Below are 18115 nucleotides of genomic sequence, written 5' to 3'. Positions count from 1 at the left end.
ACATCAATAGTAATTTCAAAGCAGAAACATTAATGGCCACTAAACACATAAAAAGATGCTCAACCTTATAAACAATTAGGAAAGGGCTGGTGCTGTGGTCCAGCAGGTTAATACCCTGGCCTGAAGCGCCAGCGTCCCATATGGGCACGGGTTCGAGATCCGGCTGCTTCACTTCCAATCCAGCTCTCTGCTGTGGCCTGGGAAGATGGCCCAAGTCCTTGGGCCCCTGCACCTGCATGGGAGACCCAGAAGAAGCTCCTGGCTCCTGGCTTTGGATCAATGCAGCTCTGCCACTGCGGCCAACTGGGGAGTGAACCATGGGATGGAAGACCTCTCTCCCGCGCGCTCTCTCTCTGTGTAACTCTGATTTCCAAATAAACAAATAAATCTTAAAACAAAACAAAACAAAAAAAACAAGTACTTTGTAAAACATTATGGTGTTAGTAATCACCCTAGGCTCTTGTCATGAGTTGCCAAGGCTATGGAAGCCTTTTGTGTTCACCAACTCCGATCTTATTTAGACAAGGCCATGGTCAAAGTGGAGGTTCTCTCCTCCCTTCAGAGAAAGGTACCTCCTTCTTTGAAGACCTGTTCTTTCCACTGGGATCTCACTCACAGAGATCTTTCATTTAGGTCTGTTTGTTTGGTTTTGGCCAGAGTGTCTTGGCTTTCCATGCCTGAAATACTCTCATGGGCTTTTCAGCCGGATCCGAAAGCCTTTAGGGCTGATTCTGAGGCCAGAGTGCTGTTTAGGACATCTGCCATTCTATGAATCTGCTGTGTATCCTGCTTCCCATATTGGATAGTTCTCTCCTTTTTAATTCTATCAGTTAGTATTAGCAGACACTAGTCTTGTTTATGTGATCCCTTTGACTCTTAATCCTATCATTATAATCAATTATGAACTGAAACTTGTCACTTTGACTAGTGAGATAGCATTGGTACATGCCACCTTGATGGGATTGAATTGGAATCCCCTGGCACGTTTCTAACTCTACTGTTTGGGGCAAGTCCGATTGAGCATGTCCCAAATTGTACATCTCCTCCCTCTCTTATTCCCGCTCTTATATTTAACATGGATCACTATTCAGTTAAATTTAAACACCTAAGATTACTGACATCATAAACAAGAATGTCAATTGTTAAGTCAACAACAGGAGTCACTGTGCACTTACTCCCCATGTAGGATCTCTGTCCTTAATATGTTGCACAATGTGAATTAACGGTATAACTAGTACTTTAGACTTTGTGTTTTTGTGTGGGTGCAAACTGTTGAAATCTTTACTTAATATATACTAAATTGATCTTCTGTGTATAAAGATAATTGAAAATGAATCTTGATGTGAATGGAATGGGAGAGGGAGCAGGAGATGGGAGGGTCGCGGGTGGGAGGGAAGTTATGGTGGGGGGGAAGCCACTGTAATTCAAAAGCTGTACTTTGGAAATTTATATTTATTAAATAAAAGTTTAAAAAAAATATGGCATTACACAATAAAGCTAAAGATATACAGACCAATGAAACCCTACAATTCCACTCCTAGAAACTGTATTACAGATATGTACTAGAATTAGAATGTTTGTGGCTGCAGTGCTTACAGTAGCATTGCTTAAAGCAGTCCAAAAAAAGGAACAATCTAAATATTTATAATATAATGAATAAATCACAGCATATTCACATATCTGACTGCAAGTGAATTGTAATTGCACATACACATCAACATGACTGAATCATAAAAACATGTTTTAGTAACAAAAAATTACAATGTGGAGGATTCAATTTACATAAATGGTAAAACACAAATACATTCTTAACCTGATATCTAAATTCAGGACAACAATAACCTCTGAGAGAAGGCAGGAAGATATAATCATGAGAAAGAGTACAGGAAACTTAAAAAGCTTGAGGAAGAAGACCTACACTGACAAAGCACAATTGTGCTAATTCCATATAATCTCAACCAACAGAATTATTTCATCTGAATTATTCTGCTCTTATACATGAAAAATGGTAACTGAATAGCTTCCACACACATTATTACTATGGATAAGGTCAATCAACTCTCCAAATGTTCAGTCATTTGTATATCCTTTTATATAAATCATTAAGTTCTTTTCTACTAGATTGTTCCCTTATTTTTGTGTTATATATGAGTTTCTAGAAATCAATAAATACACTTTGCCTCCTACATCAATGATAATTACATTTCTAAGTGCTTTTTAAAAAAGATAGTGAGGGGGCTGGCATTGTTGCATAGTGGGTAAAGCCACCACGTGGGCACTGGTTGCATAGTGAATAAAAGCATCCCATATGACCGGTTAAAGCCCCTGCTGGCTCCACTTTCAATCCAGATACCTGCTAAAGTGCTTAGGAAAGCAGCAGAAGGTGATCCAAGCACCCAAAAGGTAGACCTGGAAAAAGCTCTTGCCCTGGTCTGCCCCAGCCCTAGCCAATGCAGCCATATGGGGAGCAAACCAGCAGATGGAAGATCTTGTCTCTCCCTAACTGTGCCCTTCAAATAAAAAAATTTTTTAAAAAAATAAGATAGTAAGACTATTGGGTAACGGGCATATCATTATTCATTTAGTCATTACTCTTTTATGATACATTTCATGAATTAAAAAATAAAAAAGTCTTCCACAGACAAGGTTCACTTTATTTTAAGAGAAAGAGGCTAGAAATAGAATTACTGAGTTCCTACATATTCTTGTGACATGGGCATCAATGTTTAATTCTTGAGGACTACTCAGCCCATATGGCAGACAAAGTCTTGTTTTATATCTTAGGACAAGAATTCTAAAGTAACTATGACAAATGCTTTTACTTACAACTTCCATAAGGTCAATAACTGGAACTTTTAAGAGATGTAATTGGGTTGACCTTGCCTATAGGTTTAAAATTGGCCTTCTTACCCTAATTTCTCAGGTAATCTATCCTCCATCCACAGTCCTTCAGTCTTAAAATACAATTTCTAAAAATTTGTTTCTTGTAAGCTGGTATTATAGCACAGTGGGTTAAGCTGCTGTTAGAGATGCAGGCATCCCATATCGGAGCATTGGTTAAGAACTCTGGCTGCTCCACTTCAAATCCAGCACCTGCTAATGTGCCTAGAAAAGCAGCTGAAGATGGTCAAGATGGGAAACCAGGATGGAGTTCCAGGCTACTGGCCTCAGCCTGGACTAGCCCTGGTCATTGTGGCCACTTGGGGAGTGAATCTGCAGATGGCAGATCTAATCAATCTGTCTCTGTCTCTGTCCTGTCTCTCCCCGCCCCACACTCCTCATCCCCTCCCTAATCCCGCTCTTCCTCTGTCACTTGGCCTTTCAAATTAAAAAAAATAATAATAAATAAAAATAAAAACACATCTTATTAGTCTAAGATGAGCCAGATCACTGTTAAAAGTTTCATTTGTCTGGGCCAGCATTGTGGCATAGCGGGCAACAGAGCCAGCCTGTGATGCCGGCACCGATTCAAGTTCTAGCTGCTCCACTTCAGTCCGGCTCCCTGCTCACAGCCTGGGAAAAGCAATGGAAGATGGCTCAGGTACTTGGGCCCCTGCCATCCTAGTGGGAGACCTGGATGAAGCTACTGGCTCCTGGCTACAGTCTGGCGCATCACTGGCCATTGGGGCCATCTGGGGAGTGAAGCAGGGTTGAAGATCTGTCTCTTACTCTCTCTCTGTACCTCTGACTTTTGCATAAATAAGTAAATTTTTTAAAAGTTTCACCTGTTTTTCAAAGGAAGAAAAGAAAATAAAGACACCTTATTCCTTCAGTTGCTTCATAAAGCCATTCTTGTTTTTACCACCTCAAATTTTGTTAAAAGGTGGGAAAAATTCTCATTTTCTTTCCTTTATGAAAGTTCCTTGCTCTTTTATACTGGATCTCCTGAACAGAAAATGGCACTGACAGAAAACCTAAACAGCTTTTCAAAAAAGACAAAAAGGCTACATATAGATACAGGTTAAGCATTCCTAATCTGAAATTTGCAATATTCCAAAACCCAAAACTTTTTGAGCACTTGACATGAAGCCATGAGTGGCAAACTATCCAACCTCATGTGCCAGGTCTTGGTAAAAACATTAGAACACTAAAAACACTGTATAAAATTACCTTTAGTCTATGTGTATAAGGTATATGAATCACAAATGAAGGTGATACTTAAAATTGGATCTTATGGGGCCAGTGCTGTGGCACAAAGGGTAAAGCTGCTGCCTGCAGTGCCAGTATACGAGTGCTGGTTCAAGTCCCAGCTACTGAACTTCCTTCCAATCCAGTTCCCTGATAATGTGCCTGCGAAAGCAGTGAAGATGGCCCAAGTGCTTGGGCCCCTGAACCCACATGTGAGACTCAGAAGAAGCTCATGGCTCCTGATTTTGGACCAGCCCAGCTCCAGCTGTTGTGACCATTTGGGGAGTGAGCCAGCAGATGGAAGATCTCTCTCTCTAACTCTGCCTTTCAAGTAAATAAATCTTTAAATAAAATAATTGGATCTTACCCCCAAGGTATCTCATTAAGTATATGAAAATACTCCCAAACACAAGAAAAACTGAAATTCAAAATACTTCTAGTTCCAAGCATTTCTGGTAAGGGATACTCAATCAATATCTACTATAGAACAAACTGAAGCACCCATAGTTATGAACAAAGCGAGGTCACAGTAGGTGAAGCAGAGCTGGTGCCCAAGTTGACAGACTAGAGGTTAGAGAAAAGATTTTAATGAATATGCATCACTTGAGATAAAGGCCACTAGAAGCAAAGGGCAGACAAAGGCAGTAACTTGAAAGACATTGCAACTAGTGCATTAGAATGAAGCACCCAAGGAAACAAATAACCAGATTGATTCATTCAGCTGACATTTAGTCTGAATTTTCTACAAACACGTCTCTATACAACATGGAATTGAATTATGAGAGAGTAAGAAATGTATTTTTTCAGAAATGTGGTCTATATAAGGGCAAATCCACACAAGGGTAAATCTACTTGATTCAACTGTATATTATTCATTTGTCATAATGTGCTATCAATATCAAAAGGAGGGAAACAGCCCTCTTCACTGATGCTAAAAGAAAGAAGTTATTATTAGAGACAAAGAATTTCATTATAATCAGTATGAAGTGTGAATTTCATGCATGAATCTAAGATTGTAATGAAATCATTCCATAATTTTGTAATAGAAGGGAATGATTTGCCCCATTCTTCCTCTAGCTGAACGGCTTTTTCATTTTTTTTGAGAATGAGATTTAAAATACACAAAACATGGTGAAATGTCCCTCAAAAGTTAAATTTCAAATGCCTTATATTAATTATCAGGAAAGTGTTTCAAATATAAGTATTCCCCTCTCCATTTTATATATCAAAATAATAAAAATAATAATAATCCTACAGAAGAACTAAAATCACAATCAGATCATTCAAATTATCTAATTTATGAAACTCTGTAAGGAAGCCTAATATCACTTTTGGCATTTCAACCAATAATATCAGCATTTTTTCCATTCTTAAACTTCATCATTCAACGCTCCATTACATGACAAAGGCAAATACAAATAGTATATTTTCATGGAAATTCAAATAATCTTTGAAAAAGGAAAATAAAATACATGAAAGTATATACTTCATATGGCTTTTTGACCTGCATTCCTTACAAGTACAGCGTAAAATATTTAATCAATATAGTATTCATAGTTAATCCTCTGAATTTAAAAATAAACCTTGATTCATATAGCTACAACACAGAACAAAATTAAGACATTTCAGTACTTATATAAATTATTAAAGGATTCATTTATTGAAAAGGCAAAATGACATGGAGAGGGAAGGCAGAAAGAGTAAGTGGGGAATGAAGAGGGAGAGAAAGGAAAAGAGGAAGGGAAAGAGTGAGGGGAAGGAGAGAGAGGGAGAGAGAAATCGATCTCCTGTCAGTTGATTCACTCCCCCGAAATGCCCGCAACAGCCAAGGCTGGGCCAGACCAAAGCCAGGAGCCTGGAACTCCATCCAGGTCTCTCACTGGGGGTGGCAGGGACCCAAAGACTTGAGCCATCGGGCATTACCTTCCCAGGTTCACTAGCAGGAAGCTGGATCAGAAGCATGGAGTAGCTGGTACTTGAACCAGCACTTGACACAGGATGCTGGCATTGCAAGCAGCAGTTTAACCTACTGTATGTACCATAATGCCTGTCCCAGTACTTGTGTGAATTGAGTAAGACTTTCTTCCCAAACTTAATGAGCAAAATGCATGTTTTAAGAGGAGAGCAGTGCTTTAGGATTAATGAATTTTATTTAGATACAATAACATCCCTTATTAATGTATTTAATTAGATATAGCTAATCTTAACTATTGCAATGCTTTCTTTCTTATAATCATATAAAATGTCAATGCTATTTTATCTGTTCTAACAAAAGCTAAACAAGGGGCACCCTGCCTATGGCTTATTCTATCAGTGAATAAAGCCATCCTTTAAAAAAAAAGTCTGTAGGAAGGACTACAGTTTTAATTTAAAATAGCTCCTATAACAAATTTAAGAGTTTTATAGAAAGTAAAGATAAAATACAAAAACAAAACAAAAAATTTTCCCCATAAGAGTTCATAACTCTGATGGCACCACACTGAAAGTTCAATGTGATATCTGAAGAACTACTTTTCTTTCAAGACTAAGTAAAGGGGCCAGGGCTGTGGCATATTAGATTAAGCCGCCACTTGAAGTACCAGCATCCCATATTGGGGTGCTGGTTCAACTCTCAGCTGCTCCACTTCCAATCAGCTCTTCCAGCTCTCTGCTATGGCCTGGGAAAGAGGTGGAAGATGGCCCAAGTCCTTGGGCCCCTGCATCCACATGGGAGACCCAAAAGAAGCTCCTGTCTCCTGGCTTAGGATCAGCGCAGCTCCAGCCACTGCAGCTATTTGGGCAGTGAACCAGCAGATGGAAGACCTCTCTATCTGCCTCTCCTTCTCTCTGTGTGTAACTCTGACTTCCAAATAAATAAGTAAATGTTAAAACAAAGAGAGAGAGAGAGAGACACACACACACACACTAAGTAAAATCACATTTTCAAAATCAGACTAAAAAGCCCAGAACACAGGGGTGGGTATTTGGCACAGAGGGTAAATCACACTTGGGATACTCACATGCTATATTGGAGTAGAGTTTGAATCTCAGCTCCTCTGCTTCCACCCAGCTTCCTACTGATGTGCACCCTGGGATGCTACAAATGATGGCTCAAGTACTTGGGTCCCTTCCACTCATATGAAAGACCTAGACCTAGTTGTGGTTTCCCGGCTTCACCCTGCCCCAACCCTGGTTGTGCTAGAAACACAATAGCACTTGGGGACTGAACCAGTAGACAAGAAAATCTGTCTCGGGGCCGCCACTGTGGTGTAAGGGGTAAAGCTGCTGCCTGCAGCACCGGCATTCCATATGGGCACCAGTTCGAGTCCTGGCTACTCCACTTCTGATCCAGCTCTCTGCTGTGACCTGGGAAAGCAGTAGAAGATGGACCAAGTGCTTGGGCCCCTGTACCTCACTCCATGAGACATGGAGGAAGCCTTGGCTCTTGATTTCGGATGGGTGGAGTTCCAGCCCTTGTGGCTATCTGGGTAGTGAATCAGAGGATGGAAGACCTCCCTCTTTCTCTCTCTCTCTCTGCCCCTGCCTCTCCATAATTCTGCCTTTCAGATAAATAAATAAATCTTTTAAAACAAACAAACAAAAAAACAGAACAACAACAACAACTAAGGCCAGCATTGTAGAATAGCAAGTTAAGCCGCTGCTTGTGACTCTGCATCCTGTTTTCGAAGGCTGATTCAAGTCCCAGCTGCTCTGCTTTCAATCCAGGTCTCTGTTAATGTTCCTGGGAATGCAGAGGAAGACGGCCCAAGTACTTGAGCCCCTACCATCCACATGGAAGACCAGGATAGAGTTAACATTTAGGGAATGCACCAGCATATGTTTTTTCTTTCTTTTTTTTTTTTAGAAAGATTTTATTTAATAAATACAAATTTCATAGGCACAGCTTCACCAGCATATGTAAGACCTCTCTCTGCCTCTTCCTCTGTGTCACTCTCACAAATCAACAAACTAAATTAAATAAATCTTTAAAAAAAAAAAAAAACCACTCACCTTTCAAACCTAGAGTTTGTAGCTGGAAGAGCCGACCAAGTTCATAAGGCAAAACCCGTAACAGATTGTTATTTAAAAGCAATTCCCTGTTTAAAAAAAAAAATTGCATCATTTTAATATACCAAACTTCGTTAACACTCACATTTGTAAGCTTTAACCTTCCCTCTAATATACCATGAGTGATGTTTATATCCAAGGCATTCCTGTATACTCATCCAAAAATTTTGTACAATATTAAAATACTACAAAATGTATGACTGTCACAACTGTTAACAGGGTTTCTATGATTTACTTATTCTCAAACACAGATTAAAGTTAGAAGTGTAGGAACTGCATGTCAATCTCAAGCTAAATCCACATTTTTTTCTCTTCACCCAAAATGTCTATCATATGCAAATCAGAGAGATAAATATCCTGAAGCATCCAAAGACAACAGATAAACTGGGACCTAGTCTAATTCATATAAAAAAGCCAATATTTTTAATATTGCATCATTTCTTATAACTGATTACAACATCATGACAAAATCATATTAAAACAAAAGAGACAAAGAAATTAGCTAAGGAAGTAAAAGATAATTAAATAGGAAATGTACAAACACAAAAAAAGCACAATGATAAACAATCAGAAACATATAGCATAAATTAAGCACAAGAGGATACAAATAAGCATAGGATAGCATAGATAAGGTCTAAGTCTATGACTAAAAATTTTAGCAGAGTATAGAAAAAGTAAATAGTACTTTCATTAGTAGATAACCAAAAAGCAGAAACTCAGAACAAAGCAAACTCATAATGCAATGGTGATGGATAAGATCCTAAAACAATATTCATGTTTAATTTTAAACATATGATTGCAATTTTTAAATATTACTAAGTACATAAACAAAGTATATAAACAAGGTAGAAAGTAGTTCTTGTTTTCACTGGGAACACTGATGCAAAGTCTTAGGATTTCAGTTAAATTTTCTCCTTTGAAGAAATCCTTAGAGAATACTGAAGAACTAGAAACAAAACCATTTTATCAGGTTTTAAGGTTTCCTTAAGGAGTTTTATAAAATACAAGTATACCTCATTTTACAGAATACAGATAAGTTCCTCAAAGTTTGACTAACAAATAAAATTTCATTATTTATGATTTCTCTTACCTGAGACTAAATGTTTTAGCCTCTCCCAACCTGAGGTCTGTCACAAGAAACAGGCAACACAAGAACATTCTTAGCCAGTAAACTCCAAGTTTCAAGTAAGGAAGAGTTTAATGGAGGGTGACTCAAGCACTATGCTTAGACGGTTTCTATCATTTCATCTTCACATGCATATGTAAATCCTACTGTAAGATGGCTAACAGCCCATTAGTTTCATATTCAATAAATTTAGGATTAGATATGGTAACTTACGTATGTAGTATTTCCTTACCTGAGAGACACCATGTTTCCTAGTTCTGCTGGTAAACTTCTGAGTTTATTGGATGACAGATCCAGGTAAACCAGATTATGAAGCTTGGCAATATCGGGTGGAATGCGACTAAGGTAATTGTCATTTAGGTGCAGCGCTGTCAAGTGTGTCAATGACCAAAGTGATGTACTTAAGCTCCGCACTCTACCTAAAAGGTAAAATATTAAAGCATAAAACTAGGTCCAAGATGAAGACCGAGCTGCAAGGACTAAAAAGTGATAGAAGATGCTGCAAATTCATATAGACAGTGTATCTTTGACACTTTAATTTTGTATTTAATGCCATTTGATTGATTCCAAAAGACATCTGGTCCTCCTTTAATCTCAAGCCACTTGTGCCTGATAACCACTCTTTCTCACAAACCTTCTATGCATTAAATGAGATATGGCAAAATACAAAGACCATTGCAGTCTGGTTCATTGAGAAAGAATCTGAATTGAGGTCTAGTAGTGGAATAATCTGAAATTTTTTTTTAGCATCACAATCCTAACAAGTGTTTCTAATATATTCCATGAAAATTAGTAGGGCTGGGGCTGGCGCTGTGTCACAGCAGATTAATGACCAGGCCTGAAATGCCAGCATCCCATATGGGCACCGGTTCTAGTCCTGGCTGCTTCTCTTCCAATCCAGCTCTCTGCTATGGCCTGGGGTAGCAGTGGAAGATGGCCCAAGTCCTTGGGCCCCTGCACCCGTGTGGGAGGCCTAGAAGAAGCTCCTGGCTCCTGGCTTCGGATCAGCGCAGCTCCAGCCGTTGAGGCCATCTGGGAGTGAACCAGCGGATGGAAGACCTACCCCTCTCTCTGTCTCTACCTCTCTAACTCTCATTCAAATAAATAAAATAAATCTTTAAAAAAAAAAAAAAAAAAAGAAGTCCTTTCAAAAAAAAAAAATTAGTAGGGCTAAGTTTATCTATATTCAGGGCCTGATTCACCCTACAAACCTTAAATAGACAAGAATAAGTTACTGTGATTTAGAACCAAACTTAGAGAAGCCAACTTCCCCAGCTTTCTGATGTCATAATTATAGACTAATTTACTCTGGATTAAGTTTTTTCACAAAGTGCAATATACTCAAGAAGATACCAAATGTTAAGCTCAATCAATCAGTTGGCATCTGAAGGCTATAGTAAAACATGTACTGGAAAAAGTCAAAAGACTTGGTTCAGAGTCCTGATTTTTATCTTTATTAGCTGTGTAACTCTAGGAAAGTCATCTGGTGTCAAGTTCTATAAAGAGATACCTGTCTTAGCTATAATAATCACTAATTATACAGCATAATTTACATTAAGATATTTTGTAAGCTTTACAACAGTATTTTAATTTTTTATCATTTTCCAAACAGATTTTGATAGCCAGCACAGGAGGAAAGGACAGCACAAAATCTAAAAGGCGAAATGTGACATTTTATACAGATATTAGGCAGTAAACTCAAACTTTTATCTTCTGTTCAGGATTCTTCCTACAGCATGTTCCTTCTTGCTGTATATAATTACTTAAAATGTTTTTTAATAGGAAACAAAGTTTTCATGAGAAAAGGTTATGGGTAAAAGAAAAACCTATTTCAATTTTAGCCACAGTTTAACTGAGTGATTCTTAATCAGCAGCAATTTTGACATCGTAAACTTTTTTTTTTTTTTTTTTTTTTTTGACAGGCAGAGTGGACAGTGAGAGCAGTAGAGACAGAGAGAAAGGTCTTCCTTTTACCGTTGGTTCACCCTCCATTGGCCGCTGTGGCCGGCGCACCGCACTGATCCAAAGCCAGGAGCCAGGTGCTTCTCCTGGTCTCCCATGTGGGTGCAGGGCCCAAGGACCTGGGCCATGCTCCACTGCACTCCTGGGCTACAGCAGAGAGCTGGACAGGAAGAGGGGCAACCAGGACAGAATCCAGTGCCCCAACCAGGACTAGAACCCTGTGTGCCGGCGCCACAGGCGGAGGATTAGCCTATTGAGCCGCAGAGCCGGCCCACCATAAACTTTTTGACAACTCCTCATATAATCTACATGGTAGCAATTCATAAAAAGTCTTTGTACGTAATAAACTTTTAATTTTGTAATAATTTTAGATTACAGAAGTTAGCGAGCTAATACAGAGTTCCTGCCTACCCATCATTCAGTTTCCCTAATATTAGAATCATATCACCATGATATATTTGTCAAAATAACAATAATAAGGTTCATTACTGTTAATTAAACTCTACTTCATTTGAGTTTCACAAGTTTTTGCCCATTTTTGTTCCAGAATTCAACTCAGGCTATACCACTCTGCACTTAGTCATCATGTCTCCTTAGCCTCCTCTGGTCTGTAATGTGTTCTCAGTTTTTCCTATTTTTCATGAACTTGATAATTCCAAGGATTACTTGTTAAGTATTTTGTAGAATGTCCTTCAGTTTGAGTTTGTCTGATATTTTTCCTCATTATTAAACTGGTTATAAGTTTTTAGGAATCAAATTCTATTCTGACAAATCCTAATATCCTATAGAGTTGTCACATATTTGTTAGAAGTAGCCATCAGAAAAAATAGCTTCTAGGTTGCCTTCTTGTTCAACATTGGGATGATAGGAAGATAGCAAAGATTTCAATTTACAAAAATAAAAATAATCACCTTGAAGAGACTGCATCTAAGAATCTAATTTTACTTAGAAACTGAAAGCACAATATCCTCAATTTGATCTGCCAGTTCTTACAAAGGACAACAACAAAGGTATTTATTTACTAACAGCTAAACACTTATACCACAGCACCCATATTTTTTCATTTAGCCCATCTATTTTTAAATGTATAACAAAGAAATAAATATGGCAATAGTCAATTTTTGTTCATTATTACTATTACATCCCAACTATATGCTTCAGATTCTACTCACCTGAAATTTCTAATTCTGCCCAGTGAGATTTTTTCCCATTGGCTACCTCCTCTGCTGACATGATGGTATAAATTCGGCGAGGATCTGGAGGATCATATTTTTCCTTTGGCATCCCTATTAGTCTGTTAAAACAACAACAGCAACAATTGATTACAGTCTTACAGAAGACATGAAAAGTGAGAGAGTGAGTTTTCTTTTTCTTTCCTGTTACCAAGCTGGTAAGTCACTTTACACTACAATTTTCATGTGAAGAAAAACACATTTATCTGTGTGCTGGGCTCTTACAGAAACTCATTAACAGATGCCTAAGGGAAAAAGCAAGCAAGCTATGAATATTTTGCTGCTTCCTAACCCCTTACTCTTCATTTATCTGCACTGCTTGACCTTTCTCTGACTAGTCTAGAACCAAATAATTCTATCCTTACCTCAGTGACATTCACATGTCCCATGCCTAAAGCAATCAGCATGTAACATTCATTCCCTTTGACACAGATTTCCTCAGAAGTATCTAAAAACACAAGCCCTCTAGATTCATTCTATATTCATGGGACAAGGAAGCTCCTCTCTCCCACTGGTGATAAACAAATAGCCCAGATCATCTTTAGCAGCTACCCGATTATTTTAAGAGCCAGCCATAGAATTTAGAGTCCAAAAAACTGAGAAACAGAGCATGGTTCCTTAGTGAATCACACCTGTAGCACTTCCAAACCCTGGCCTTTGCAGATATACAAGCCAATATATTCCCTTACTGTTTTTAAGCTAGTGTGAGCTGTGTTTTCTGTTAACTTGCAATCAAAAGCATCCTTTTCACATGAAAAACCGTCTCATTTGGATGCATTACATGGCCACCTAATTGACACATGGCCACCTAACTAAAACAAGTATTACACAGTTTTCTTCATGGAAGTACCAAAATTATTACTAAAGAATCATCAATGATGAACTAGGCCTAAAACTCCTCAGATATGTTATTTTATGACAAATTGCTCTAAAAGTAACCTTATTCAAAGAGTCCAACACAAGAATCACTCTTTGGTAGTAATAAAATCTAAGTTATGGGTCATGTGCTTTGGCATAGTGGTTAAAACAGGGCTTAGGACACCCACATCCAATATAAAGTATATAGGTTCAAGTCCCAACTCCACTGCCGATTCCAGCTTCCAGCTAATGCACACCTGGGAGGCAGCAGGGAGTGGCTCAAGTATTTGAGTCCTTGTCATCCACATAGGAGACCTGGACTGAGGTCCTAGCACCTGGCTTTAGTCTGGTTCTGCCCTAGATGTGAGCTTTGGGGAATAACAAGTGGATGGAAGAGCGCGAGCGCATCCCCCGCCCACACTCCGCCTTTCAAGTAAATAAAACTAAATGAAACTTTATTTATAAAAACCAATCAGGGGAGGCCGGCGCCGCGGCTCACTAGGCTAATCCTCCGCCTAGCGGCGCCGGCACACCGGGTTCTAGTCCCGGTCGGGGCGCCGGATTCTGTCCCGGTTGCCCCTCTTCCAGGCCAGCTCTCTGCTATGGCCAGGGAGTGCAGTGGAGGATGGCCCAAGTCCTTCGGCCCTGCACCCCATGGGAGACCAGGAGAAGCACCTAGCTCCTGGCTTCGGATCAGTGAGGTGCACCATCCGCAGTGCACCTGCCGCGGCGGCCATTGGAGAGTGAACCAACGGTAAAAGGAAGACCTTTCTCTCTGTCTGTCTCTCTGTCACTGTCCACTCTGCCTGTCAAAAAAATAAAAAAATAAAAAAATTATGGGGCCAATGCTGGCCCAGCCCTGGTCACTGCAGACATCTGAGGAATGAACCAACCAGCAGATGGAAGATATCTCTGACTCTTCTTTTCTCTTTGTACCTCTTTCAAATACATCTAAAAAGGCAGAGTTGGGGTGAGGGGGACAGAGAGAGATCCTCCATCCACTGGTTCACTCCCACTTGGGTGGCAGAGGCCAAACCACTTGGGCCATCTTCCGCTGCTTCTCTCAGGCAAACAGCAAGGAGTTGAATTGGAAGTGGAACAGTAGTGATACAAAAAGGAGCCCACATGGGACCAGCATCACAGGCACCAGCTTTACCTGCTGTGCCACAACACTGGCCCCTGGTGCTTTTCCTGAGTTTAGAATTTATACCCAAATGAGTTACCATCAGGTATTCTGAAATTTGTTACATAAAGAGAATATATATGTTACTTCAGAAAAAACTCAGAGATAATCTATCGCCTATCAAGAAATCAAAGCTAGGGCCGGCACTGTGGCACAATGGGTTAAGTACTACCTGCGACATTGCCATCCCATGTGAGTCCTTGAATCCTGGCTGCTCTACTTGAGATCCAGCTCCCCGCTACTGCACATGGGAAAGCAGTGGGAGGGTGGCCTAAGTGGGCCCCTGCCACTCATGTGTGAGACCCAGATGGAATTCCAGTCCCCTGATGTAGGCTTGGCCCAGGACCAGTAGTTGCAACCATTTGGGGAGTGAATTAGTACATGGAAGAACTCTGCCCAAACCTACTCCAGACCCATTGTCTCCCTTTCTCTCTGTAACTCTGCCTTTCAAATAAGTCAATCATTTTTTTAAAAATGGAACTCAAAGCCAATTTATAAGAACACAACTGAAATTTCCTATATCATAGCTTCCCTCAATCCTGAAAAGAAATTTCTTTACATTTATTTAAAGAGGAAAAAAGAAAGTTTTCCAGATCTGTTCATCTGTTAATAGTAACTAGTTTCCATATTTAGCTCTTTAATATTATCATACAATCAGGGTGATATTAAGCCATATTTATTTTCTTTAATTTTTTTTTATTTTTTGACAGGCAGAGTGGACAGTGAGAGAGAGAGAGACAGAGAGAAAGGTCTTCCTTTGCCGTTGGTTCACCCTCCAATGGCCTATTGAGCCGCAGTGCCGGCCTGCCATATTTATTTTCCATAAATGTCTTAGAGCTTCAGAGCATAAAGAATACAATTATTTTCCACAGGGGGGAAAATTGTTTCTACTACATTCAACCTACATAAAATATTTCTGAAAATAAAGTTTTAAGATAACATTACAAAGGCCGGCGCCGCGGCTCACTAGGCTAATCCTCCGCCTTGCGGCACCGGCACACTGGGTTCTACTCCCCGTCAGGGCGCCGGATTCTGTCCCGGTTGCCCCTCTTCCAGGCCAGCTCTCTGCTGTGGCCAGGGAGTGCAGTGGAGGATGGCCCAAGTCCTTGGGCCCTGCACCCCATGGGAGACCAGGATAAGTACCTGGCTCCTGCCATCGGATCAGCATGGTGCGCCAGCCGCAGCGCGCCGGCCGCGGCGGCCATTGGAGGGTGAACCAACGGTAAAAGGAAGACCTTTCTCTGTCTGTCTCTCTCTCACTGTCCACTCTGCCTGTCAAAAAAAAAAAAAAAAGATAACATTACAAGATTAAACAAAGCCAAATCAAACATAGACCCAAAGACATGCTACATAATGCATTATCTACAATGAGGATGCATAAAACACAAAGACTATTAAATTTGCAGAACCACAGGTTTAATAAATTTCACAACAGTTTTTAAAAAACACAAGGCACAGGATTAAAGACCAACTTAATAGGATTGCATTAATTACGGCTTCCACTAGAGTTAGTGCTTGATATGTATTTATGGAATAATCGTATGCTTTGAAATCCTAAAATCTGCCACCTACTTCATACTTTTTCCATCCACAGCAAATTTACAGTCAATGCCTTTCTAACAACTAATCTGAAGCAAATAATCCACAAATATTCTAAAAAGTTAGATATATTAATAATTACCATTTTTCTGGTACCAATTAACTTTTAAATTAAAAAAAAATTACTTTTCATTTTATTTGAAAGGCAAAGAAACAGAGAAAGAGAGAGAGACAGATTTCTCCCATCTGCCAGTTCTCTCCTCAAAAGTCCACAACAGTCAGAGCTAAACCAGGGAGGAGCCAAAAACTCAGTCCAGGTATCCCCTATTAGTGGCCAAAACCCAAGTACTTTGAGCCATCACTTATTGCCTGCCAGGCTACATAATAGCAGGAAGTTGAAATGGAGAGTGTAGTTAGACTTAAACTCAAGCACTTCGATATGGGATGCAGGTGTTCAAAGCAGTCTTAACCACTGTGCCAAAGGTCCACCTCTATATTTTCAATTTTTCATGTTTCCATCTTTGTAAATCTTTAGAGTTCTTTAAAAAAAAAAAGCTGCATAAAACATTTACTAATATCTTTAATATGTAGAGACCAAATAATATTAACACCATCATAGTCAGAGTCAGAAATCTCTCTTGGATTTGATGAGGATGTCAATAAAAACACAATTCACTAGGGGCCAGCACTGTGGCACAGTAAGTTAAGCCCCTGCCTTAATCTCCTTTATCCCATGTGAGCACTGACTTGATTCCACTGCTCCACTTCCAATATGGCTCCCTGTTTATGTGCCTGAGAAAGCAGCAGAAAGTGGCCTGAGTACTGAGCCCCTGCCACCTACATGGGAGACCCAGATGGAATTCCAGGCTCCAGCTCAGCCCAGCCCAGCCCCAGGCCACTGCAGCTTTCTGGGGAGTGAACCAAGGGATGGATGATCTGTCTCTCCCTTTCTGTAACTCTGCCTTTCAAGTAAATAAAGAAATCTTTATTTGGGAAAAAAAAAAGTCATTTAGTTTTCTAAATGAAATCTAGATTTGGATAATCTGATGGAATCTACATTGAGTTAATTAATTTAGTAGAATCTACAGTTTTGATGATTCACTACTGCTCCAAACATCAGGTTTTGAACTGTGTTAGTTCCAATTTCTACAATACCTTTTTTTATTTATTATTTGAAATCCAGGAAAAAAAAAAAAAAAAAAAAAAAACAGAAAGAGCGAGTTCCCATCTACTGGTTCACTCCCCAAGTGCCTGCTACAGTCAGGGCCAAAACCAGGAATTCAATCCAAGTCTCCCACATTGGTGCAGGCATCACCACTGCCTACACAATCAGCCAGGAGCTGAACCCAGGCACCCCGACTGACCTTACATCAGTTGCCAAAGGATCTCACTTACACTGGAGATCCTAATTATGTAACAAAATAGATAAAATCTCTTTGTGGCATCTTTCAAAGTTATCAGTCTTTGATCCCATTTCAACACTATGAAAAAGACTCCACAAAATTTCCCAACTAACTGTACAAGCTGTTTCAAAGAACCTGCCATCAGCAGGTTGAAGCTCTGGCCTAGGTTCTGGCATCCCATATGGGTGTTAGTTCGAGTTCCTGCTGCTCCTCTACCAATCTCACTCCCTGTTAACGCGCCAGGGAAAAGCAATGGAGGATGGCCCAGGTGCTTGGGCCCTTGCATTCACACGGGAGACCCGGAATAAACTTCTGACTCCTGGCTTCTCCAGCAGTTGCAGTCAGTTGGGGAGTGAACCAGCAGATGGAAGTCCTCCCTCTCTCTCTACCTCTCTGTAACTGTCTTTCAAACACGTAAATAAATCTTTAAAAAAGAAACAAGAACCTGCCGTCCATTCCCTGACCCTGAGCCTATCACCTATTTAGTCTTCAAAGATTCTTCTGCAAAATTTCTTAGAGTAACTCTCAATTCTAATCGAGGAGACTGTTTATCTTTTACTTCTTGGTCTCTATATGAACTATCCTAAAACAAATCTGATGGTGGAGATTACTAAAGGCCATTAAAACACAACATATT

General features: G+C 39.8%; 1 protein-coding gene across 5 annotated transcripts in view; it reads right to left on the bottom strand.

The window, feature by feature from the left end:
- CNOT6L (CCR4-NOT transcription complex subunit 6 like) overlaps window positions 1-18115 on the bottom strand; it is a 121606-nt gene that overhangs the window by 60335 nt on the left and 43156 nt on the right. For all 5 annotated transcript variants that reach the window (XM_008267694.3, XM_002717095.5, XM_051820197.2 and 2 more), the window contains exons 2-4: window positions 12436-12557; window positions 9534-9720; window positions 8119-8204 (exon numbers count right to left, since the gene is read on the bottom strand). In XM_008267694.3, the coding sequence (XP_008265916.1) occupies window positions 8119-8204; window positions 9534-9720; window positions 12436-12547 (385 nt within the window). In that variant the 5' untranslated portion in view covers window positions 12548-12557. The remainder of the gene's footprint in view (window positions 1-8118; window positions 8205-9533; window positions 9721-12435; window positions 12558-18115) is intronic.

The sequence above is a fragment of the Oryctolagus cuniculus genome, chromosome 8, assembly GCF_964237555.1.
Source record: "Oryctolagus cuniculus chromosome 8, mOryCun1.1, whole genome shotgun sequence".
NCBI lineage: Eukaryota > Metazoa > Chordata > Mammalia > Lagomorpha > Leporidae > Oryctolagus > Oryctolagus cuniculus.
Note: the sequence above shows the minus strand (reverse complement) of the source record. Positions and strands in the feature narration are given on the sequence as shown.